This window comes from Ascidiella aspersa, chromosome 7 (assembly GCF_963924565.1).
Source record: "Ascidiella aspersa chromosome 7, kaAscAspe10.2, whole genome shotgun sequence".
In the NCBI taxonomy this organism is placed as follows: domain Eukaryota; kingdom Metazoa; phylum Chordata; class Ascidiacea; order Phlebobranchia; family Ascidiidae; genus Ascidiella; species Ascidiella aspersa.
This window is the reverse complement of record NC_139453.1, coordinates 7,444,166-7,471,001: the sequence shown is the minus strand read 5'-3', so window position 1 is coordinate 7,471,001 and position 26,836 is coordinate 7,444,166. Positions and strand designations below refer to the sequence as shown.

Below are 26,836 nucleotides of genomic sequence, written 5' to 3'. Positions count from 1 at the left end.
CCAATTCTTCTTTGCGTTTTGCATGGTTATTCTACCAGGCCCAAATGTCGCGGAGCAAAAACTTTCCACTGCGATTTTTGACAATTTTGGAAAATATTCCATGACTTCATTAAAGCGACATCTGCTTGTTCTCGGGTTGGTAAAAGAAAGGGTCTTGCATCGTGGACGACGTTACACACAAGAACTAAAACCGTAATATATATTGCAAAATGAACTAAAAGATGGGAATGTAGCACCCTGTACATTACAAAAGGTTTGAAAAAGTCATGTTTTTTCAATAAGGCTGGCGCTTCATTTTAAACTTTTTGACAGAGATAATACCTAACACTTTAAACTTAAAGGCATTTGTTTACTTACAGTGTGCAAACATGTAACTTATATTAGCTCAAGGGTTGTTTCCAACATTTAATGCCAACTTTTTAAAAACTTTGCGACGACAATAAAATTTTTAAACCGTTTTTGTTCAAGACGAGGAAAAAACTTTACCGTACCCATGTATTTCAGTCCAATGTATATTCTACGTAATTCAATAAAATCTCGCCGAAAAACAGACACAGATCCAATATTACAGTGGATAAACAAAGAGTCATCACCTTGGATCGGCCTACAACAATCCCATCACAAAACGCCACTGGTAAGTACAGGCGAGATATCGGGCAAATCGCGCCCCAAAGTCGATATCGTGGTTTGATCAACACGAAACGATAAAGAAAAAAACAAGAAGGCAAACCAGTCTTTGCCCGTTGCTTACGTAAGCCTTCAGGTTGCAGCAATGTTACTTTGACCAATTACAGGCAATGCTGCGGACACACCCACCGCTGCAATCCTCAACAACGTGACCTGATGCAATTAGACAAAGTAACCAATGCTCGACTGCAACCTTACGTTAACGGAAGGGAGAAAAACGCGGGAATCCAGAATCCCAATATAAAAACTGCTGTAAATGCAATCGCCTGGCAGGATTCGATAACATTTTGTTGAATCCAGGACTCGGACAACAAAGCTAAAGAAGATGATGAAGATTGTGCTTTCTGGAGTTGTTCTTCTTTCAGTGATAATCTATTCCGATGCAGGTAAGTAAACGTGAATAGTTACAATGGTAAGAATGGAAAACTTACTTTCATTGCTCATCATCTTTAAATATAAAGACCTTTGTTCGTTGACAGATTAATTTGGACAGTTGAAACCTGACATTATTTCAGAGCTTATAATAATTTTGCAAAGTTCTACAGACTAGTAAAGTTTTAATCGTAAAAAAAAATTAAGCCTCTTTTCATACGTTCAGCAAACCATATGTGTTAAATGTTTTCCGAACAAAATGTTTACATTCCTTTTGCTTATACAAAATAAAATATTGCAAAGAGATAAGTTTACTAAAAAAGAGTTTGTTTAAACCTACGTTTTAATGAGGCTAAGCCTTTTGCTCATAATATTAGTCAGGTATCATGCAACGCGAAACAGCTCAACCGTTTAATTCGTCAAGGTTTTTGCATCCTTAAAACGACAAGGATTTTAGCAATACTTAATAATTTTCTTATTTATTTTCAGCGGCAAAAATTTAATTTACAAAAAATATTTTTAGCCCTCAATGAGGCCAGATATGTAAAAAAAAAACTTTTTAGTAAAGGGGTCATTTAGCAGTCTTGTAGTGACGTGCTCTTAAGTCCGTATTTTCAAATGACTTCTGCATTTAAGTCACTATTTTCAAACGACTTGACTTGACTCAAGTCGTTTTGGTAAAAATACCTTGACTTGACCCAAGTCTTTTGGACAAATGACTTGACTAGGATTTCAGTTATTTCAAAATTACATGTTCACAACACTGTCATTCAAGGTATGAACCAATAACGCTGTCAAGGGTACAGTTTTAAATCTTAAACGGTTTTCACCAATACGTGTTAAAACGAGATCTAACGAACAAGCAAAGACTTCAATTCAGGGTTTTTTAAACTGGGGTCCATGGACCCCCTTTGGGGTCCGAGAACTAGTTTTAGGGGGTCCGTTAAGGCCTAATTCAAACATTAGTGAATATTTAAAAAGTTATTAAACTATCAAAGAAAACTGTTTACTTAAAAATAAAACGGTTTTCCACTGAATGCGTTAAGACTCCATTTCACTTTTACATTTTTGGATCGAAATCAGCTGACTAATTAAGTCTATTTCTATTGTGACGTAAAATAAGTCTATTTCTATTGTGACGTAAATTTAACGTCATTTTTGAATTTTTTGCCTACCGTGGTCCATGCGAGGTGAAAAAAAAATTAGGGGCCCGCGGTAAAAAAAAGTTTAAGAACCCCTGCTTTAATTGAAGTGCAAAATTGCGGCAGTCTTCTTACGGCCACCACTATAAAGCAAGAATTCGGAACCACTAACTACCCAGCATCCTACCCTAGTGACCAGAACTGCGTGTGGGTTATCCGGCCCAACATAAAGGACGCGCAAGTTGCAATTCAGTTCACGAAAATCCAGACCGAGAGATGCTGTGACTTTGTAAAGGTAAGAACATTGCCCCAAAAACGACGAATTGAATCAAAGAAATTCGCAAATTGGATTTTTGTCTGAATAAATATTTTTTTTTAGACCATTACTTTATTTTATCGTTAGAGAAAGGAAATATAAGTAACTTTATAAAACTGACGAAGTTCTTTTGAAATCAGCGTTGAACTGCATTCGACTAAACTTGAACTGTAATTTTTCTTCATTTGGACAATGTGACGTAAATTCACTCAATGGTAAAGTATGACCTTTTCTGCTGTGCCAATAAAAGCTTTTGAAACGAAATTAAGATGTATGTCGAATAACATGAATGAACAATGAAATAAAAAAAATAAAAGCAATATCAAAAATAAAATAAAAAATTGTGGATTGTTAGGACTGATTCTTGCAATGCAATCCTGTTTTATATTAGGGACACTTTAAATCAGTGATTCCCAAACTGTGTGCCGCGGCACACTGGTGTGCCTCGAGAGATTGCAAGTGTGAACTTTTTGTAATTTTGGAAAAAAAAGTTAATTTGTATTACTAATGGGCAAACACGCAAACGTGTTACACTTAAATGCGCACTATCCATTACAAATTAATCATATTAAGACGTTTACACATAGTTTGCCGTGTGTTAAGGACGATTGTAAAATGACGTTATTCTGTTAAAAGTGTGCCGCGAAATATTTAGGATTTTTTTAGTGTGCCGCGAGCCAAAAAAGTTTGGGAACCACTGCTTAAAATGGTAGCTATTAACATCTATTTAACGCAATAACATACAAATTAAATAAATCCATTCTACATCTAACTGTGGACCGTAGTAAACAGTAAACCAATAAACCCATTGGTTAACATTATTAATTATTAATTATGCAGACTGATTGATTGAGATATAACTGAAACGGCAACCAACGTTTGGGTCGTGACTTGATGTTAAACACACTGATAAACGGTCGTGACTTGACACACTGATAAAACCCACTTCAATTTAGGTTCGAGATGGGGATAGCCCTGACTCCCAGCTTCTACTGCTTCCATTTAGTGGCGACGGCAACACAACGTGGAACTTTGTTTCAACGTTTAACGCCCTTTATGTTGAGTTCAAGTCGGACGATTCGATCGAAAAGAAGGGATTTTCGGCCAATTACAAAATTGGTAAGTTTTTGAGCCAGGAAATCGAACCGCTTGACTTTTTCGGTTCAGGTTTGGCTGGGTTCCAGATTTTTTTGTTTCGGTTTGGAGCAATTTAAAAGTTTCGGTTTAGCTCCGGTTCGACTAAATTTATTTTCAAAATCGGTTTATAAAGTTCCGGTTCGCATACAATACGAGATCCGTGTCAACTAAAATGTGGTTCAATAAATACAAAGAGTAATTATTGAATTGTAACTCATACTTAGTCTAAGTTTCGCGACGTAATAAAACACAGGTAGCTTACTAATAAATATATCCAAAAGAATGACAGGTGCTACCCTTAGATGGTGAAAGCTCGAGTCAGAAAATATAAATGCACGAAGTTTAAATTAAAAAACTTATTTCCGTTGTTACACACCTGTAGCAAAATGTCCATACTATACCTGGGTCCAGGTTTTTTTTTAAGGTTTGGTTTGGGTGACCGCTAAGTAGTTTTAAGAGACTGCAAGTGTTTCATTTAAATACCAAAAAGTTGCAAGCCCAAAATTTGGGAAACCGCTGGAGAAATACCCCAAAACCTTAAAAACACTGCCTGGGTCAAAACTCTATAACTTCGAGTACAACACATTTTCACGTTTCAATCTGCTGAGTCCGACGTGCGCATGTACAGTATCACATTTCTAAACTAATGCCCAAACAGTACATTGTAAAGGTGGAATAGCATAATTATGGGGCTATATATTTCAACTATGTTGATGATGAATGAACTATATGGCATTCCTATGATTGGATTGTTGAATATTCACCTTATATTAGTCACGTAAAACGGGAAATACAGGCTATAAGAGTCTGAGCCGGACTCAGGACCAAAAAAATCTCACGTTTGACTCAGGAGTCGTTTCACTCTACTAAGTCCTGTCTAAACTTTTTTCCCAGCACGTGTGAGTGACCCAGCTTGCGGTGGCAGGATCGTCCTTGATTCCAAAAGAAACAGCTTGGTCTCGTCACCCAACTACTTTAGCTCACCTTTCACCTATCCGTCATTTTCCTACTGTACGTGGATCATTGAAGCAGCGCCTCGCCAGCAGGTCAACCTTACCATCACCAGTTATCAGATTGAAGCCTGCTGCGACAGTTTGATGGTAAGGATTGCTTGCTTTTTAAGGTTACTTGTGAAAGCAGTGTTTCTTACTTTTTTAAGAGCTCCCTCATCAGCAAGGTTATCCATTCGTCCGATTATGAGCAACAACTAAACTAAAAAATAAATAAAGCGCAACATATGGCGTGCAACTCGTTTTTGTGCAAAAAATCAGTTAAATATTAATCAGTTTTACAAAACTTGCGTACGTATAACACTTTATTTCCCCACAAATAATTTGTCCGAAAAACTAAGTTTAAGGCCTAGATTTAAGTCAATGCATTTTTCCAAATTGACCAAAGTAATACCTCAACTCATTGTAGCATTGCAAGCAGACACCTGCTCTCTATAGACATCGGTATCAATAAAGACATTTCCTGTTGAATTTTAATAGTTTCTCTTATTTAATGACTACCCTATTTGGTCCGCTTGTCACAGATAAGGGACGGCACTGAAAGTTCGTCAAAAATCATTGGCTATTTGGTGGGCACCTCGAAAAAACCCAAGAGCTACGTTTCTACTGGCGGCAGGCTGTTGCTTCGATTTCGTTCAGATATCAGTGTAAATGGTAGAGGATTCAGCGGAAACGCTAGATCAAGTATGGACTTGCGAAAATGATTGGTTGAAAAATGGTTATGGCAGTGTAATGTTGCTTGATAATGAATTGCAAAGCTAAAAAGGTCGAGTAGATCAACATCATCTTGATTAAGACGTTTCGTTACGAGCTTGCATCATCTTGATGTCGATCTACTTGACCTTTTTGGCTTTGTAATTCCTTATCAAGCTATAATGTATATTGGGTACGCTATGTATGCACAGATCTGTAATGTAGCTTGATAATGAATTGTAAAACCAAAACGGTAGAGTAGATGAACATCGTCTTGATTAGGACATTCGACACCTTGACAACACCGCTGTACCTTATCCACACCTGAAGCTGCTAAATAATGCTTCAACTATAGAAACTTAGACTGATAGCAATTGCGTCCCACCTTTCATAAGTGATGCTTGAATTGCCATTCACATTAACTAAAGCTGATACAAAGCCATATCGAAACGTCTTAATCAAGATGATGTCGATCTACTCGAACTTTTTAGCTTTACAATTCATTATCAAGGTATGGAAATAGTGTAATTAAGGGCCTCTAGGATTAAGCACAAATCTCATCGTCTGGGTTATTAAAACACTCGGCTACCAAACCGAACCCCGAGGATTCCAAAAGTTAAAGATTCAAATCCAAATTGTTAACGCAAACCAAAACAACATGTTGCAACTTTGCAAGTCCGAAAAAGTTACAACAACAAATACAAAAAGAAATACCAACAAAGACAATTAAACGAATGTTTTGGTCAAAGTTTAAGGACTTCGGTATACGGTAACTCCAATCTTAGAATTAATTTATTATTTTGGGTTAATTTCGATAATAACTGCTCATTGGTTTCTACACTGTCTTGCAATTGTATCTTCATTTCACTATAAAACAAATTAAGTTATTTTGGAATGCGCAAGATCTGTTTCTTCTACATACACTTTATCGGTCTGTGCTATCAAATTCGGAACAATCTCATAAAGCGTGTTTAGATGTGTTTCAAATGTTTGGTTGTTGTTTATTTTGTTCTACTTAGATTAAAAGATTTATATTCTTCTGCAGCGTTGGTACGACCGAAACCAGTACGTCCAACCCGGCCACCCGTAATTACAGGTGTGTTTTGTATATTTTATTAGAGTGATAGCCCTTCTACTTTTGTATTTAGCGCTGCTATTGTTTGGCTGATGGTTAGACTACAACACAAACCGGTAGTTTATCGCAAAGTCCTCAAACCGGGGTACACTATTTTTTTTACTTATTGCTATATTGGTATTAATGTTATACCTCAGTGTTGTAATAACTTAGGTCGATAACTTGACTTAAGTGCACTTAAGTCACTATTTTGTATGACTTGAAGTGATTTAAGTCATTTGCGGAAAATGACTTGACTTGACTTGAGTCTTTAGGACAAAATTGACCAAGTTTTCCAATTTTGGTAATTTAACTTTTAATTTTTATGACTTGACTGGGACTTGACTTTTGATATTTTGAAAAATACATGACTTAGATTTAATTTATTTTACAAAGGACTTGACTGGGAAGTAAGTCTTTTAGAAATGACTTGATTACAACACTGCTATACCTATACCAAAAGATACAGATTATAACGATAATAATATTACAACATTACCAAAATATAGCACGTATATCAAAGACACAGCGTCAAACTACACAGTAGAACTTAGCCTGACCAATTTGTACCACCAGTAACATTTTGTTAATTAATGTCAACTGTGAATGTTCGCTGGCAGTTTTCAATCACCAAAAATAATGCTCTTGAAAAGTTTTTTGTGGGGATTTGGAGAATCTAGTCTACTTTTCCCTAAAGAGTGACAAAATCCGAAAGTTCATTTGTATCAAAATTTCTGGAACGAAAAACCCAAAGTGATCAATGCAAAGGACTAAAGTCAAAAGCCGTTTCAATTTGGCGCAGTGAACTTGTTTCGTTACCAAAAAACAATTCATCGCGCATAAAACGAAACATATTACATGGACAATATAACTCATGTCTCAGTACGAATCACAAAACCAATACAGGCTAAGTAGCATCTTGAACGTTTCGAAAAACTCTGATCTGATTCTTAGCCTACTACGTCCTACTACAACTTCCAATCATTACGCTCCAAAGTTTGTGTTTTTTTTACAGATTGCGAACAAAACAACGTACCGGTTCCTCTGACTGGGCACGGGAACCTTACGTCACCAAATTACCCCAACCAGCACCCAGGGAACCTAGAGTGTTACTGGGTGCTTCGAGCCCCTAAGGGATCCAAGATCCTTCTCTGGTTCGGTTTGATTGACACGGAGAAATGCTGCGACTGGATCAAGGTTCCTCTATTAGTCAAATATGTCAAAATTTGAGTTTTAATTTGCAAAACGTTTTTTTTTTTTCGATTCGAACTTGGCCGTCGCTATAATTACTTAGTATCCACAGTTGTGAAGAAAGTCAAGAAACATCATGGCAACGTTAGCTAGTGCATCCACCGTGAAACAAAACTATATAAAAAAAAATAAATGCTTTACATTTTACATATCCACGCAGCAAACTCACGAGATCTGTCCTTAAGAGAATATAGTTCGTTATTATGCACAGTTGTGAAGCAAGTGAAGACAAAACATGGCAACGTTATCTGTTGTATCCAATCTATTTGAATAACTGCAAAACGAAACTACAAGAAATGAAAGAAAGCTTTACTTTTTACATATCCATACAGCAAACTCACGAGGTCTGAGAATAGCCTATACATGTCAATCATTTTAAATGAATCGTTGTATCATACTATGGAGCATAGAGTCGTTTGTAGTTGGATGAATAAACAGATATTCGAAACGTTTATAACGCTATACCTACTTAGGTATGCTGGATGATAGTTCTTAATACGACGCTAAATGTGTGTTTTAGATACGCGACGGGCCGTACTACAACTCCAGTAAAATCGACGTGATCAGTGCCACTCCCGTGAACAGCCTTCCCTACTTCGTTTCCAACTCGAACGAGTTGCGAGTGGAATACGATACGGACGAGACTCTGAACAAGCGGGGCTTTCGAGCCTACTACGAGATATACAAACCTGGACGTAAGTGTTGGAATTGCGCCGAATTGTACTGTTGGGATGGAATCCGGGCCGGATAGCGATTGTTAGAACGGCGCAGTGACGTAGCCAGCCAATAAATTTGGGGGAGGGGGACACACAGTTTTAAACTTTTTGTATGAACTGCCGTATCGAACAAAAATAAATATGCTAGCAAACCGTTTCGAGTAACAACTGACTGACTGACTGAGTTTTAACGCACTAGAAAACTTAATTATAACTATCGTTTGTGACGTAACAGTGCATGACAATTGAAGGTGTTGCGTGCCTGTGATCAAACTGCACAAATGGCGACAACATTAAAACAGCGACTTTTAAGATAGCGACTTAACTGACCAGTCAGAATGAGATATGCTTCAGACACGTAGCCAGGGTATTTTTCTGATATGCTTTTTATTTGGGTTGGGTTGAGAGTCAGCGTTTGGGTTTGGGTGTGAGTCAAATATTGCTATTGCGCCTGGCCAGTTTTATGTTTTTAGATTTAATAAAGGATTTTGGGTAAAATTTCTAGGTGAAAAATAAGAAAAGTATAGTGATGCCGTTGTTTTGTAAAGCTAAAGCCAATTGGCGTATGTATTTCGGAAATAATAGCCTATATGTGTTTTGCGAAGAGTAGCGTCAAATAGTTGTTATAACGTGTGTAAAGGCGCCAGGTCTGAGTTGTGAATGTGATATTTGCCAGTTACCTATAGGATTGAAATTTGGTTTGGTCAACCCATGACTAATACCTTTATTTGGGCCGTATGCAATATGGTTAAAATACCGATAAAACCTTTCATCTGACGGGATCATATAGGTACCAATACCACAGCCTCGAGTCGAAAATGGGATACAGACAGACACTATAAGCGAAATAACATAAGGCAATTTTAGAAATTAAAGTTTTTAACAGCTCATAGTTACAAGGGCTGGAACAGCCACGCACATCACAGTAACCAGATGCATTAGCACTTTTTAATATTAAATGGTTTTAGTTTTTTAGTTACGCAACTTTTTCTGCAGTTTGATTTTCCATTAGATTTATTGAGTGGGGTTCTGAGAAAGATTTCTCTAAAATTTAAGAAAACTGTGGTAACACAAAGACAGGACTCATATCAAAAAAAGTTCAGAAGAGAATTAGGTCGCCAACGCTTTTTCTAAACAAAGGTTTGGAAACACTGGCATAAACAACTGGGTTATTTTTTTCTCGCTCTCAGGTCGTATACCCTCGCCCAAACACCCCTACTAAAACTTAACGTTTGTGTCCAGATTTCGAGGACCTCTCACCATGCGGCGGCAACCTGGATGCAACGAAAATACCGCAGTACTTTTCCTCACCTAACTTCCCCGGGACCTATAACGATTCGAGCACCTGCACTTGGTCGATCACTTCGCCCTCTGCGACCCGAATCAAGCTTGTGTTCCTTTCCGTACACCTCGAGAAGAGATTCGACACGTTGACGGTGAGAAAGACAGTAAAAAACACTCTTTTCCAATCGCTTTTTTGCATTGCAAATGTAAAAAAAACATACTAAAAATAAGTTCTTCTGGTATATATTTGTTTGTCCAACGTTTCGGATAACTATTTAAACCGCCTTTATCAGGGAATGACACACGTGGCCAATAAGACGCAAAATAAAAATGAAAAGAAAATGTACCAGACGAACTTATTTTTACTTTACAGTACCATTCCTGGTAGCAACAGCATATTCATCGCAAAGAAAAGCAATGCGAAATTTGTTAAAAATAAAGCTCATGGCGCTTTTTAAAGAAAGCGGATGAAAAAATGTATGACATTGATAAGCAAAATAACCCGGTGCTTAACAAGATGACATAAACTGGCAAGCGGATGGAATAAGGTGCTTAGGTCAATCGCGATGCCTAACACATTTATCTAAACCAGTGATTCCCAAGCTGAGTGCCACGGCACACTAGTGTGCCTCGAGAGATTGTCTAGTGTGACGCAAAACTTTTTGTAATTTTTGAAAAATTAGTTATTTGTATTACCAATAGGCATACATGCAAGCATTTTAGACCTTAATACGCACTATACCTATCACAAATTAACCATACTAAGACATTTACATATAGTTTGTCGCAGTGTTGTAATGACTTAAGTCAATGACTTGACTTAAGCGCATTTAAGTCACTGTTTTTAAATGACTTGACTTAAGTATTTTGGACAAATGACTAAAAATGGTTTTAATTAAGCAATTATTTATAAAATTACGTTATTTATCCCAATCTTTTGCACGAATTTGCTTGCACTATGTTGCTTTTGTTTTATTTTTAACTTGAGTTGTTCATAATAATCGGAGGAGTTTGCCGGTTTTCATAATTTAAAGTTTTACTTTTTTAACAAGGGATGGACTTGAAGTTGGCTTGCTCTAATTATGACTTGACTGGGACTTGACTTGGGCAACCGATGACTTGGAATGGGACATGACTTGTTATTTATTCAAAAAGACTTGACTTGGACTTAAGTTATTTTACGAATGTCTCGACTGGGACTGAAGTCATTTTGAAATTGCTTTTTTTAAACACTGGTTTGCCGCATGTTAAGGGCGATTGTAGAATGACTCTATTGTTGTTCTGTTAAAAGTGTGCCGCGAAAAAGTGAAGCCAAAAAGTTTGGAAACCATTAAAATCTAAACTGTAAAGCATCGTGAAAAGAGGGGTTGATTTTTAAGTCTACTTACAGGTAGCTTGCCAAAGTCAAACTCTTACACTTTCTTAGCTTGGAAAATAAAAACAAACCATGTGATGAAATTTTAATTGAAAACATACATTAACCAATCCGACAAGAAAACTAGCAAAGTTAACACGTTCAATTGTTTTAGGAAATTAATCCAAATTTTGCTTTAGTGTAAAGACGTTCAGTCAGCTTGTGTTGTTAACCTACATTTTTTGATAAACTTACCCTTTTAAGAGTGATTTGCCGAATTGTGTCGAATCGGCACTTTATCCAAAATAATACAGTTGTTTTTTTCGGCCTATTTTATCAAACATTTTTCATAACATACAATTTCATTCGGAGAAACAAAGTTATTTTTAGATTTCGACTGCTAAACACCAAAACAATAATAAGCTGTTATCTTACTGCAGCAGTTTAAAGCAGTGATCCTCAACCTTTTATGGCGTACGGGACCCCTCAAAAATAATCACTAGATTTACGGCACACCGACTGGAATTTTCGTTGGGCATTTTACTGAAATGTCACTATATAAATGGAACTGGAACGACACAATCAACTTAAAACATGTAGGAAAATGTCATTTGATATACAGTCTCTAATCGTACACAATTAGTTGTATCAAGAAGCTTACCAATTAAGCAAAACTAAGGTTCTTAAAAATTCTGAAATGCGTGTCGTATCAGCACCCTTGAGCATTACAAATGGCACACCAGGGTGCCGCCGCACACCGGTTGAGAAACACTGTTTTAGTGAGTTAACTCCTTATTTTTACCTTACAGGTGTACGAGGGTTCTAGGTTGTCCAGGAAGTCAATCTTTCAGTTCACGGGCTCCTACCTGACAGTTTACACAGTCACGAGCGTGAACAATCAAGTCACGGTTGTGATGAAGACCGATTTATCGGAAGGGAGGGCTGGGTTTAGGGCCACTTACCAACACGAGCGCGGTTCTATCTTTAGTCTAATTACAAAAGGCTTGGGAAAAAAATAAAAAATATAGTTTTTTCAAGTTGGGGTCAAAATTACATCAAGTCAAATTCGTTTACAAAATGCACAAAAATCGTTTACAAAATGAACAAAAACTGTGGTAAGCTTTGTGAAGTTTAATCAAAATTTAGATTCGAGTTACATCTAACTACATTTTAACTGTAAATAGTCTACCTTTATTAGGTCGATACACCGTATACTCTGGTCGACACAATTAACCACCCAGGCTTACAGTGTATCACATTGAGTTCGGCCCCAGCTTAGTTTTTGCTTCACATAGTTGTGTACCTTTGATTTGGACAAATGTATGGAGCAGTATTTTCTGTGTCTAATAACATTATAGGCCTATACTTGCGTTGTTATGTTGATGACTATGTATCTATGAGCCGATATAACCATATGAATGCTTATCTGTGTACCCCCGAAATTTCCATGTTTGGCATTATTGTGAATACACCACATGGCATACAAAGTATAAATGAATCGTTTTTTTGTATTTACTGTATTACCTTCGGTCAAATTAGCTATTATGGACCAGGTTTTTTAGCGACATCTAACCTAAAGTAAAATTACCAGTTCAAAAGAAAATACTAAACAAATTTGGTTAAAGTTAAGTTAAAATATTAGGTTCGTCTATTGAAAGGGCGTAGATATGTATTGATTTCAAGGAAGCGTGTAAAAATGAAATCATTTGTTGGGATTTAAGTCATACAAGCTGTATGAAACGCGGACTTAAGATTGATATTGTTGAATGTAATTGACAAAGCGTGCCGAGGATAGCTTCCATTCAGGGGTGCTGTCCTGTGTTGCTATGGTGCTACGTAAGCACAGAGCAGCCCACAAATTCGTGTACAAAATGCACAAATATCGTTTACAAAATTAACAAAAACTGTGGTAAGCTTTGTGAAATTTAATCAAAATTTAGCATCGAGTTACATCTAACTACATTTTAACTGCTACCTTTATTGGGGTCCAATTTGTTTTATCAATCAACTGAAACCTTATTTATTAAAATCGGGTACATTTAGCAAATCGACGCCACATTCGTAAGCCTGATTAAAAAAAAGAGGAATGTCGAAAGACCGAAGTGATAGCAAATAGGCTACTAAGGTAAATCGGATTCCTTAACAAAAATAAAGGTGTCAAAATTGGTAAAGAAATTCGCCAATTTGTTGATTGCTCGTAAGGCGAAGGTGCCAGCTTTTTTATAGTTAAGTATACATACATCAGTTTTCTTTTACTTATGTATAGCAACATTAAACGATTCAAAATACTCCACACGCAAAGCAAAAATTACAACAAAGGCAAATAATAAAATGAAAAAAACAGAACTTGAACTTTTTGCCTAACACGTAGATCAAAGGCAAATTGAGCAAAAAAAACAAAAAAAAATGTCTGCTTATGACTAGTCCACTGTTTTGACGAATTTTTCAACTAGCTTTCAGCATTTCGGGTGTGTTAAACACTAAACAAAATGTTAGGAACCGCGAAGAAACACTTATGAAGTCTAGCAAGGGTCCCTGAACTATTTATATTTTACTGTATGTAGGATTTTGTTAGTGCAAAATTTTGGGAACCGCAGAGTTACACTTGAAATCCTAGCAAAGGAGTCCCGAACTATTTATATCTGGTGCAAAATGTTGGAACTGCGGAACAACACACGCAAAAATCCTAGTAAGGGTTTCCCGAAATACTTACATTTTATGTAAGATGCTCTTAGTGCGAAATTTTGGAAACCTCAGAGTTACACTTGAAATCCTAGCAAAGGAGTCCCGAACTATTTATATTTGGTGCAAAATGTTGGAACTGCGGAACAACACACGCAAAAATCCTAGTAAGGGTTTCCCGAAATACTTACATTTTATGTAAGATGCTCTTAGTGCGAAATTTTGGAAACCTCAGAGTTACACTTGAAATCCTAGCAAAGGTAGCCCGAACTATTTATATCTGGTGCAAAATGTTGGAACTGCGGAACAACACACGCAAAAATCCTAGTAAGGGTTTCCCGAAATACTTACATTTTATGTAAGATGCTCTTAGTGCGAAATTTTGGAAACCTCAGAGTTACACTTGAAATCCTAGCAAAGGTAGCCCGAACTATTTATATTTTTTGTGGGGCGCCGTTCTTGCAAAATGTTGGAAACCGCGAAGCTCCCTAACTAATTATATTTTATTTGGGGTGCTAATAACGCAAAATGTTTGGAAACCGCGGAAAAACACCTAAAATCCTAGAAAGGGTGGAGCAACACTCAGTAAAAAATGTAGTAAGGGGGTCTCGAACTCCTAATATGGGTTGCTGTTAACGCAAAATGTTTAGAACCGCGGAACAACATTTATGAAGTCTATTTCGGGCCGACGTCGGTTTCTTCTTCGATTTGTGGCTTTCCCTCGACCGCCTGGTAGGTGGCGCGGAAACCAGCATGGCTGTTCACCTCATCCGCGTAAAGTACCAGCGTGAGCGCGTTCGCCGAGCTCGTGACACGGAACTTGCTCGCTTGCTTTCCCGTGATCGTGACCAGCGCGCGTGAGAGATCCGACTCGCCGTCGTGAAACTGCTCACGGAGAACATAAAGGTGATTAACGGTTATAAACTGGTAGGCCTACACGTTACGGAAAATTATCATTAGGAAAAGATAAAAAAACGTCGGTTGTGTTTTGTGGTCGCAAGACGTCGTCATTCGTGTTAGTGGTTGCTAATAGTGTTCAATTCTGTATGGTGTTTATTTTCGAATTTGTAAAAATGGTATAGTTTCTGAATAGTTGTCAATGATCAGTGATAGTATTTTGTGAGCAGTAAACATTCGTAACTAATCAAAATTTGTAAAAATGGTTATTTGTGATTGTGGTAAGGTAATTATAGTTGTCTGTCTCAAAACGCGATTATTAGTGAGTATAGTGATCATTCCTGATAATAATTTGTAAAAAGTGACCATTTTAGAATAGTCGTCAAAATTGTTGAACAGTGTTTAAGTTTGCAACATTTTTATGTTGTAATCAATTGTTAAGTTAAAAGAGCTCATTTTTGAAAAGTTCCTATTTGTAAAAAGTGGTTATTTGTGAAAGGTGTCAAAAGTTTTTAGGTTATTTGACAACAGTTTTATTTATGAAAAGTTGTCAGTTGTGATTTTTAAACATGATTTTTATGTAGTGGTCATTTGGTAAAAGTGGTCATTTGTAAATAGTGGTTATTCTTAATATTGTTTTATGGTAATTAGTGCTCATTCGTGAGTTGCTGGTTTGTCAGTGTAGTCTTTTGTAAAAAGTGGACATTCGTGAATAAATGTTATTCGTTATTAGTGGTTATAGGTGTAAATAGCGTTTTTTTGTAAGTAGAGATCATTTGTGAGTAAAAGTCAGTAGTAACACAAAACGTTAATTTTGTAAAACACCGTTTCATATTTTATTTCAGCACTGCTTAAAAAGGCCAGTAAGATATAAGTGAAAACATTCCAAATGACAACTACTAAACAACCGATATTTTAATCAATTATTTAAAGTTACCACTTCACATGCTATGTATGACACTTAAGAGCTATTTATGACAAACATATTTACACCACAGTACAACATTAATAAAAATTGGCCAGTATTTTCTACCGAGTCTCAACACGCTCACGTGTACTCTAAAAACGATGTCTCACCGTCAATCTGTCGCGAATGTTCTCTAGAATAATGCCCAAGATCTCGACCTGGACCCTCGTCTCGAACGGTGACGTAATCACCCAGACGCATGTGGTCGACTCCGGGTAAGTCCCGTTGGGAAAGTTGGGTGATGAGAAATAGAGGGACTCGGTCCCTGCCACCAGGTCACCCCCACATGACGAGGTGCTTGCGTCCACTAAATGAAAAATAAAACTTGGGATTGGCCAACGAGAAATCTATGGTAAACCAGAGGTTATTAAAGTTGTCCGTAAACCATAGCTCTGACGCCTTTTTCTTAAATGTGCGGTATTTAAGACTTTCAATTTCACATTTGTTTGACTGAACTAAGCAGGTCTTCAATTTATGACGTCACTTCTAAACAATTTTATGCTGACCGTGGTAACGCGAACCAAAAAGATTTTTCACGTCCGCGTTAATAAAAGTTTAGAAATTCCTGGCTTAAATTTAACACCAGTGGCTCTTAAACCCAGTGACTATATATAGTTAACCACTTTAATTCAAAATAATGATGTGGAATAAATAATTCGTAAGAATAAAAAAATAACGTTACAACTTGCATTTACATTTCAGTTAAAGTATTAAACAAACCAAACTTGAACCGAAAGGAGTCAAACAGTTCGAGTCTCCTCTGCTGCAAACAACAAGGCCTTGTAAATCAGACTAAGCAAACTAAAACTCCCAAATGTTTAACGTTGGACGCCAGAATTTCAACTTAACTAACTGGGATGACACTGGATAACAAAACGTTATAACTGCGCAAGGTTACTCAACGTGCTGATGACTGACAGTTATATAAAATAAATATACATCAATCTTAATACGTGTTTCACATTGCAAACATCCGACTAACTCTGATTTGAATAATAATACGGGAATGCAACAACAAGTATATGTCGTCAAATATATTTGAAACCGTTACTATTTATTGACCTTTTACTGAACTGGCAACAATCAAAAATAAAACCATACCTTCTAGCAAAGGCTGCCTATTGTGGAACTGTTGAGTTTAACAAGGCAACTAAATGTGGAGGCCTGTGGATAGCGCTACAGGCAACGCTAAAACTAGGCAGGCTGGATTGAAGCAAACGTCTGCTTAATGCCCCGTGCAATCTTTACAAATCAACAAGCGACGTATAGGCTACAACACTTGGACGGTTGAAACTGAACAGCTAAGAAACCAATATCTGAGTGCACAACTATCAAACTGGGATCTTAAATATCCTCATACTTACTTGTTATTTGAAAATGAATATTTTGCGAATCTCGCTTTATTTATTCTTGTGATTTATTAACCGCGTGACGCATTTCGTAACGTTTGGTTAATTTAGAATTGTACTGCCGTTCCTACACTTTGAAGGTTACATGTTGGGATTCGCTAAAGCGTGGAAAAAACTAAACTCCTCCTCTATTGTTTCCTATAAGTGTGTTGTCACTTCCTTGCTTTACGTATAGTTTCATTAATTTCATTCTACCGAAATATTGCTAGTCCCCAAAGTCAAAACGCCTGGTAAACCCTAAATTTGGGGAGTGCCATGCCCCCACCAAATTATATAAACTACACAAAGTGCAATTTCTGTTAAAGTATGCTATCTTCCGGTTATTTTGGAGAAATTAAGCGCATATCTTTAATGTGCCTAATACGTCACCTGTCCTTTTATATTAAAGACCTAAGTTTCGCGTTTCTCGTGACGTCAGCTGCGAACTGAATTCTGTCCTGTTTATATATTTAGGTCTGTGTTTTAGTGTACAACTGAAGCCGTATAGCCTACTTTAAAGTTTAGTGAATCGATCTTAACGTGTGTTGTAAACGTTTGATTAGAACATTTAAACTGTGTTTCTTGTGTGTCTTTTTAAACAATCGTTTGGATAAGGAATACAGCTACACTGCCTTGTTTACGTGTTGGCCTGTAGATCTCGTAGTAGGCGAAGAAGCCGCGCTTGTTGACCGAATCGTCGCTGTCGAACTCCACCCTTATGACGTTCGATGACGACACAAAGTTGTCGAAACGCTTCGAGTTGCCGCTGATCACTCCGATCTTGGGCGAGTCGAAGTCTTTGCCGTCCCTTACCTATGGAGAGTTTAAGTGTGGAGAATTTGTAACGTCGTACAGTTAAGCACTGTCAGGTTTGAGTTGACGATAAGGCAGTAGTGGTTAACTTCGACGAGGTGATGTAAACCAGACATTTTAAAAATGACTTAAAACTTAAGTCAATGTGTCATCGGTTGCCCAAGTCAAAGCTCCAGTCAAGTCATTATGAGAGCTAGTCAACTTTAAGTCATGTCATTGACATGAAAAAAACGTTAAACTAACACTTCAACTGAAAAATGACACAAACGCAATATTCAGCAATCTGATTATTTAACGTGTAAAATTTTTACAACAAGTTTAAAGTTATTAAAACGTCTTAATCAAGATGATGTATGAGCAGTTACTTAACTAAAAGTTAGCACAAAACGCAACATATAGCAAGGAATTTGTTTTAGGTGCAAAACTGGAGCTAAATTAATCAATTTTAAACTAGAAATGACGAAAACACTTTATTTCAAACCAAGTCATTTGTCCAAAAGACTTAAGTCAAGTCAGGTTATTTTGTTAAAAATACTTGACTCAAGTCAAGTAATTGGAAAAGAGTTACTTAAGTGCACTTAATTCAATTCAATGACTCAAGTCAATACAACACGGTTTAATCTCACCTTAATCCAGTCACAGCATCCCTCGGTGTTGATATAAGAGAACCACACCCTCACCCTCTTCCCCTCAGGGGCTGTTATCACCCACGTGCAGCTAACTTCGCCCGGATGATATCTGGGGAAATTGGGGGTCGAAAAGTTGCCGTGCCCCACCATGGGGGCGTCAACCTCCTTCCCGCACTCTGCAAACAAATTCGATTTTTATTGCTAATGTAGATTGTTCCTGAGCGCTCACGGATTTTTTTTATTTTAATATTTAGAAAACGTTAGTGTGAGTAAATATTGTATTTTTTTTGCATACGACAATTTTTGGCCTTTTTATAAACGCGGATATTTACCAACTTATAAACTAAACTACAAAAATTTTAGCTTTTTGGCCAACGTATACACTAAAAGCAAAATTAGAAAAACCTACAAATGGTATAGACCTATAAAAAAATGTTTATTTGAGTTCTTTAATATACTTGAAAATCTAATCAAAACTTAGCTTCTGTGAAAAAAATTAAGAAATTTTAGCCAAATAGTTTCAGTGAGACAATTTACCGTCTCAGGTGATAGATTGCTAAATTTTATGAAAATCTCATATTCAATGTATTGTGCCAAAATAACGCATTACGTTCGCTTACAAAAAGTGTATTAATCTATTTAGTGACTTTGCGTTTTTATTAATCTTACCTACTGACGCTGCCTGCTCAACGACTGGTTCGACTGCTGTTCCGTTGGCTGTGTTGTTTGCGGGCGGAACTGCAATAAAAATGACGTTTCATGAAAACGTTTTTGCCAAAACACCAAGTCCAGTCACACAAGTCATCAGTTGCCAAAGTAAAGTCCCATTCAAATCAATATAACGGAAAGTCAACTCACTTATACAATATTAAAACTACAAACCAATAATATTAGTAAAATCGTCCCATTATAATCAATGATTCACATAGAAAAATTCAAAAACATAACATGTAGCAATATTACGGTTATACGTACCAAACTTAAGATAAATAGCTCAATTTATATTTATAATAAACTGGTAAATTAATCATTAATTTTAACTCAAGTAATTTGACTCAATGACGTAAGTCCAAGTCAAGGTATTTGTCTGAAAAAACTCAATCAGTCAAGTCAAATCGTTTCACCGAAACCACTTAAGTCAAGTCAAGTCGTTTGAAAACAGTGACCTAAGTGGACTTAAGTTAAGTCATTACAACACTGCCAATAAACACCACACTTGTTTTGGCAAACGCAAAATCACCACGTGCTCTAAAAATGTAACATCAGGAGCTTACCTAGCCTGAAAGAAGCAAAGAATCCCCCATACTGTTTGCTTCCATCCGTCCTAAATCGAACCTGCATTTTGTTTCCGGTCGAACGGTAAACTTCGACCGCCGTAAAAAAACGAGTGCGGTAGGGGACTCCTCGAACATAGGCAATCGTCTTTGCTTCTTCACCGGTTCCGTCGCGCAACTGAAAAGGTTAGTGTTGTAAACAAGTCGTTTTGAAATGACTTAAGTTCCAGTCAAGTCATTTGTGAAATAATTTAAGGTAAGGTCTTTTAAAAAAATTAGCAAGTCAAGTCCCAGTCCAAGTCATATAGTGGAAAACACTTCAAATTTACTCCATACCAACGACTGTATATACGTCATAGCTCATGCCTTGAAATTATCAAATTAAAACAGGCTAAAAAATTAGGATAAATGTGATACAGTCGGCATACACTGTTGTTTATGTAGGATTTTGTAAAGCTGTGGGAGTTCCCCAGTGTTGAAAATAAGTCATTTTTAAATGACTTGATTCCCAGTCAAGGCATTTGTAAAATAGTTTAAGTTCAATTGTATAAAAAAATGCTTAATGACAGCACTTCATTTCAACGAAAGTCAAGTAAAGTCCTTCATTTGTCCAATACTCCAATTTTTGAATATAGTGATTTAAGTGCACCCAAGTTATTGACTTAAGTCATTAGGCTACAACACTGGTATATATGGTTCAATAGGTTAACCAGGTCGATTTTATGCTTCATTTAGATTTTAGTGTACGTTTTAAATTGACGTCCGTAGCATAGCGTAACAGCCACCGAATAGCCTGAAGATATTTATTCAATGTGGCGGCGAAAGCGTGTGTGATGGAATTTAGGAATTTCCAGCCGAAAAGAGGAACTTTTGGGAAATAGTTTTGGGAATAACACTTGTTGAGATCATATAAGTCACATCAACGGAACAGCGAAACGTGGTTGATTTAAATGGAATAAAAATGATTACCTTATAGGGGAAATTGAACTTGAAGAAAATAAATTGGTTATTTTAAACCACAAAAAAATCGTGACGTCACACCATTGCGGCAATGCTCAAGCGAAATTCTCTAATTTGGTATTTTTGCTAAATCCCAACATCGCTATAGATTGACTTGCTACGTGAGAAATTCATATATACTTAGATAGAAGGTAATCGGCATTACTTCATTTAAAAATGACTTTTTCACAGCACTGTGCTTGAAGAAAACTCAGTCCCATGTCACGTGGCTCCACTTACTAGGACGCTGTCGCAGCATGGCTCCAGTTGATAGGACATAAATGCCAGCTCGATCTTGTGACCTTCCGGGGCGCTTATCGTCCACAGGCAGAACTCGTTAGGGCCGTAGGTCAGGCGCTGGCCCAGGCCCGGTGACGTAATGTCCTGGTACTTAGGAGTGGCCGTCAGGTCGCCGCCGCAATTTTCCGGCCCCTCTATTTGTGCTGTTGAAAAAGTTAAACTTGTAAATATGATTTTCAAGAAGATGCAAAATGAATGTGTGAAATAAAAAGACATCTCCTCGCCCTTACGCGTGAATGACGGCAATGACTTCAAATGGAAGAAAATATTCGAGTTTCCTGTCTTAATTAAAGCCAGCCATTTATATTTTCAAATGATTTATAAGATAACTATGGGATAATTGTAATATTCAAGATGTTGCGGTATAAGTTATGCAACTGCACGTAACGTTATACGTCCGAGACCATCAATATGATTGCAGATTAGATAAATTCATATTTCGCCTGCAAAATGTGTCTTGAGCAAAAATATTAAAGTGGCAGACTGTGTTATAACCTTTTTGGGGGGATTTTACCTTGGTTTTTATTATAAAGTGCAAACTTACTCGCAGTTGGTTATATTTTTATGACTAGGCCATAACTTCTATTCAACTACACTGCAGTGTATAGGCCGACACGATGCAATGATTATATTAACATTATTGCGGAATTGGTTAAAACTCAAAAGCACTGTACGCGATAAACCCAAACATTAAGCTTTCTAACCTTAATTTTATGACTTATGCTCCCATCAATTAGTTGCGTAAAAATGCGGTAAGGCGAGTAGTTGAGTAGCTTGTCAACAAGTGCCAAAATGGCCGTCCGTGGTTGGTATCTAAACCATCTACTTTTTGTATATAATCAACCAAAATCAACCAAACCAAAAACAAAAAACTCGCCATTTCCAACTATGACAACCAAGCGTTTTTTTTCGCGATTAAACCACACGCGATATATAACCATGACGGGACCGGGGAATTTTCGCAATCTACATATTACTTCCCGTCTTAAATTTCGCCGAGCATTATTATTTATATATACGGGCTGCGTCAGACGGTGCGGCGAAGCGAATTCGGGCAGGACTTAAATTTGGCAAAAACGTGATCGACCAACAGCTCTTAGAGTGCTGTTTGCACAAGAACAGTCAAGTCCTCGCCCCGAGGGCTCACTGAAAACAGGTTTGAATCGTTTATTGCGTTCAGGGAACTCAATTTGCAACCCGGCAATGTCACTCCGCTGCTCTAAGTTGTAAACAGTTTAAAGTGAGTTACGGAGTCTGCGGTCGGATTAGAAGTGGCGCAATGCTGCTGCATCAGCGACTATTTATTTTTGCCTTCTGTTGAAATCTGATGACGCACGGGCTTCGTAGCGTCAACTTTGGTCGCTTATGTTTGGGTTGAGACACTTTCGTCCAAGTGTTTGGAAAACAAAAACGCCCATTAGCTAATGAAAAAAGGCGACGGTAAACCTTTTGTTTTTAATTTGATTTAACGCTTTGTTTGCCTATTTTAAATTTGAACTTCAACAATTTAACGGATCGAGATTTAAGCTCGATAAGTAGGCCTATGTTAATTTATTTCTACACCAAAAAAGTTCGCAAATCAAGATTTGACTCTAAGCGGTCCTGTTACTTCTTTTTTGACGTTTAGTAGATCACTAATAAAAAAAATTAATAAAACCAAAAAAAAAATAAAATAAAAAAAAAATAAAAAAAAAAATAAAAAAAAAATTAAAATAAGAATTTGAGCTTGGGCCGTTTATCGTTATTATATAATCGTCCGTGAAATTCTTGCTTGTTATATTCAACCTTACAAACAGCACATATACCTATTCGATATTCGACCCTGAATCCGCCTCCTGTGACAGAATCATCGGAGTCGAAAGTGATGTAGAGGGTGTCGTAAGTTGAGAAGAAGTAGGAAGATCGTGTCCTGTTCCCGCTCATCGGAAGTAGAAGAGGAGAGTTGGATGCCACACCATCACGGACCTTAAAAGAGGAAGAGGATTTATCGTCAGTTCATTATGTAATACTGCTTTTAGTTAGTCTGTTGTTGTTTAAGATGGCTGCCATGCTTTTGCTAATTGGCTTCTCAATTTAGGAATTGCAAGTCGGTAAAATTGTGTTTATTTTAACTGTGTTTTGCCTTAAATTCGAGTTTAGAGTTTTAGCGTCTTACTTCGTCCTTAACCTTAATCTATACTCAAGTCGAGTGAACAGTTTAATCGAGTAAATTTAAGCATCGAGGGTATGAGCGGGGTCGAGTAGAGCCACGATTTAAGTCAGGTCATGACTTAAGTCATTTTAAGAGCCTAGTCGAGTCAAGAGTTTGAGTGGTGTCAAGTGGAGAATCTAGTCAAGGCTTGAGTTTGTCGTCAGTTGATTACGTAATACTGCTTTCAGTTTTGAACACAATATACATGTTATTTTTAGTAAAGGTAATAAAAATACTTTTCACTTGTATTTTTACACCGATGATGGCATTGCTGAAAGGTTTGTAAATAACGAAATGACGATTTATCGAATATAATGCTTTGGTAATTTTATTGAAATTGCTTCAATTAAAATTTTATTTGATTTGAAAAGGCTGTCCTATTCCGGCCACCTGCTACAGTCTTAGTGGCTTCTCAATTCGAAGAAATGCAAATTGTTCAAAGTGAGACGGTTATAACCGTGTTTGGCTGAAATCAACACCCGATTGACGCATTGACTTGCAACATGTGGTATACAATTATACATAAACTCGTGCTAAAACGTGGAAAAAAGTGCAACAACATTCACACAATTTCATAGCTTTACATGAAAGCCTAATCTTTATGAGTCTCGGTATTCCCGCCTCGTGGCTTAGAACGTGGTCCTTTGTGTTTTTTCCTCTATTGTTTGTCTGGTTTATATTTTATGTATATATTTGTTCGCTTATATAGTTGCAGTTTGCCCTGAAGAAGATTGCCCGAATAGGTAGTCGAAACGTTGGTACTTTAATACAATTTAACTCGAAGAACGATTTTAGAATTGATTTTATGAGCTACGTAATCTACATCGCTATAAAAAAGCCCCAAACATGGACTCTGGTTCGCACAGTCGAGCCCTTGTATATTTTGAAGCACCGCAAATTAAAAAAGCGATTCTATCTCGTTTCTGAGGTTCCTGACTCTACACGCCTGTGCCATCGCGTAGCGGAACCGGCACACCCCGCAAAGGGAGGCCCGTGTAATGTGACGTAACAACGGAAAATTATTTCCAGTGGGATGACGTCAGTTTTGTGACAGCAGGTGCACGAATATTTGACATAAAGTCTATGTTTGCAAGATCAATATTTATCTGCTCGGTGTAAGACTATTGGGAGAAAATGCATCCGTGAGACAAAACAAGTGCGAAGAGTGTTTTCGGACTTTGCGATTAACCTTTCTGAGTATCTTCTTAAACATTTTTATATTTAAATTATGTCAAGATCTTGATTAATCAAATATATGACTTTAATAACTGGATATTTTGCCATTTTCCAAAGCCCATACAGAACTAGGTATCATTTGGAACGTTTGGAATACCTCTTATTCATTTTCATATTCATTTTCAACATCATACTATACGCCTTACTACAACCTGCAACCATTATGCTCCAAACTTATAGGCATAGATTCGGTAGAATTTAAGTGTGGCAGCCGATTTATTCAGGGTTTCAGTCGGCGACTTACTTATAATCACTTAAATTGCCGCGCGACCTTTTCAATTTGACAATGATAAATAAATCATCACTGCTTGTTTACATCTACAGATTTGTTTAAACTTTCAAGCAACTTAAACTTACAGTTAGAGGTTGTGAAAAAAATGGGCACCTGAAACTAACCTCGCGATGTTAGTTTTGAAAGCTCATTTTATACACACGTTGTGCCCATTGATTCATATTTTACGAATATCCAGGCAATGGAAGCCAAACAAAGTGCTTTACATGACCGCCACTCAAATCTCCCGTTCGAAAAACGTGTGTTAAAACGTCCCATTTACATATTCCATCTTGTATATCAGCTCAATCTTTTTTATCTCTATTTTTACCTCATCTCTGGCACGGACACGTTTCTATCGGGGTATTCCCCCATCGCGCAGATATTCTTCTTGCTATGAACTTGTGGCAACTGCCTGCGCACGGTGCTATCAGTTGGTATCAGTATTAAGGATATTCGATTGTATGTGATTTGTTAGGATACCGACGCCAAGCCAACTTGTATATAATAGAAAAAATGCCAGTTCTTGGCAAAAAAAACGCTTCTAATTGAACACATAACAAAATGGGTTACCAACAGTAAAATTAAATGTTTTATGCAAAACAATACGAAGTCAAAATATAAACCACAAATTTGACTTTATCTTTCAACTAACAGTTATAAAGCTATGGCCTCCTAAAAATATGAGAGCCGCCGTTAAGACGTCCTGTTGTTTGGTAATCTGTAAAATAGTATTATATCGCGGGCTGTATATTGTAGATGTACATTGTAGAGGACTGATATAATGCACAAGCCGCACATTTACATAACGAATAGCTAAGCAGTAGCCCATCTCACAAATGTATAAATTCTTCTTCCGGCAAAATTCTTTTAAAGTACCAACGTTTCGACCACCTACTCTGACAATCTTCTTCAGGGCAATAGGAGAAAAAGTCCATCTCTCACCTTGATAAAGTCACAGCATGCCTCGGTGTCCAGCGGGGTGAATAGCACCTCTACGTGCTTCTTGGAGTCACCGGAAGTGACGATCCACACGCAATTGAGGTGATCGGGGTAACTTAGGGGGTAGTTGGGGGTCGTGAAGCTCTTGACGTCATCAGCAGCCACCAAAACAGCTTCGCACCCCCCTGGTTCCGTCGCTGTTTCAAGCTCAGTTGTGGTTTCCAGCGTGGTTAAGGCTTAAGGAACAGGTAGATGTTTTAGTGCGCTGTAAGTTATTTTATTGAAAGCAAAGTTATGTTGAATTTTTCGCATGTTTAATAAATCTTTAAGCAACCTGATAGTATGCCAGTGTTGTAATGACTTAGGTCAATGACTTGACTTAAGCATACTTAAGTAACTGTTTTAAAACAACTTGAATTGGCTTAAGTCATTTGGGCAAAATGACTTGACTTGACTTAAGTTATTCGGACAAATCACTTCACTTGACTTAAGTCGTTTGGACAAATGACTTGAGTTGAAATGAAGGGTTTTCTTTAGGTATTTTTCAATGAGTAAAAAAATTCTAATAGTTTAACGTTGTATTTTTATGACAAGGACATAACTTGAAGTTGACTTGCTCTAACTATAACTTGACTGGAAAATGACTTGTCTACATTGTTTACAACACTGCAGTATGTCGTTTTAAAGACAGTTTGTTTAGTTTTAATTTTGTGGAATTTAGACATGGTGGCCATAGCTCGCTATTGAAATATTGCAGTTTGCAGGAGGTGTGCCATAAAATTTCAGATCGGAGCAGATACCCGATGCCAAGTGGAAGTATCGGTATCTGGCGTTCCGATAAAATGGAAACGTCTGCCAAAACACGAACGATGCTGCTCTATTTTGCATTTTAAAACGAAAAACGACGCGACTGTGAATTTATTCAACACCACACCTCAGAAGTTATGAAAAGCGATTTACAAAAAAAAGAAAAAAACTTAACTGTAAAGTCAGATTGATTATATTATTTACGGTTATCGAATAAACTCTTAAACACCAATGAAAGAACTTTTAGTAAATTATATTGGAAATTAATTTTTTGAAAAATGGTTAAAACAGATGACTCAAAAAAATGCGTCTTTAGGTTGTTTGATAGTTATAATTAAACTTTTGAAAAAGGCAAAAGCTTTAT

At 37.0% G+C, this 26,836-nt stretch overlaps 2 protein-coding genes across 2 annotated transcripts; one reads left to right on the top strand and one right to left on the bottom strand.

Annotated features, from left to right (window-relative positions):
• The first annotated feature begins 970 nt into the window (after positions 1-970).
• On the top strand, positions 971-12,568 carry LOC146137499 (scavenger receptor cysteine-rich domain-containing protein DMBT1-like). Its single transcript, XM_083394364.1, has 10 exons — positions 971-1,073; positions 2,312-2,496; positions 3,474-3,636; positions 4,549-4,754; positions 5,189-5,358; positions 6,377-6,453; positions 7,487-7,668; positions 8,243-8,417; positions 9,681-9,874; positions 11,886-12,568. Exons 1-10 carry the CDS (start codon positions 1,013-1,015, stop codon positions 12,093-12,095), a joined length of 1,623 nt encoding a protein of 540 aa, XP_083250490.1. The 5' UTR covers positions 971-1,012; the 3' UTR covers positions 12,096-12,568.
• A 512-nt stretch (positions 12,569-13,080) lies between these two features.
• On the bottom strand, positions 13,081-26,553 carry LOC146137498 (scavenger receptor cysteine-rich domain-containing protein DMBT1-like). The gene is made up of 10 exons (XM_083394363.1): positions 26,466-26,553; positions 25,669-25,901; positions 22,831-22,990; positions 20,966-21,168; positions 19,727-19,904; positions 19,135-19,190; positions 18,450-18,626; positions 17,652-17,823; positions 15,733-15,929; positions 13,081-14,643 (listed from the first exon to the last, which is right to left on the bottom strand). The coding sequence occupies exons 1-10, from the start codon at positions 26,551-26,553 to the stop codon at positions 14,434-14,436; spliced, it is 1,674 nt and encodes a 557-aa protein (XP_083250489.1). The 3' UTR covers positions 13,081-14,433.
• Between the last annotated feature and the right edge of the window lie 283 nt (positions 26,554-26,836).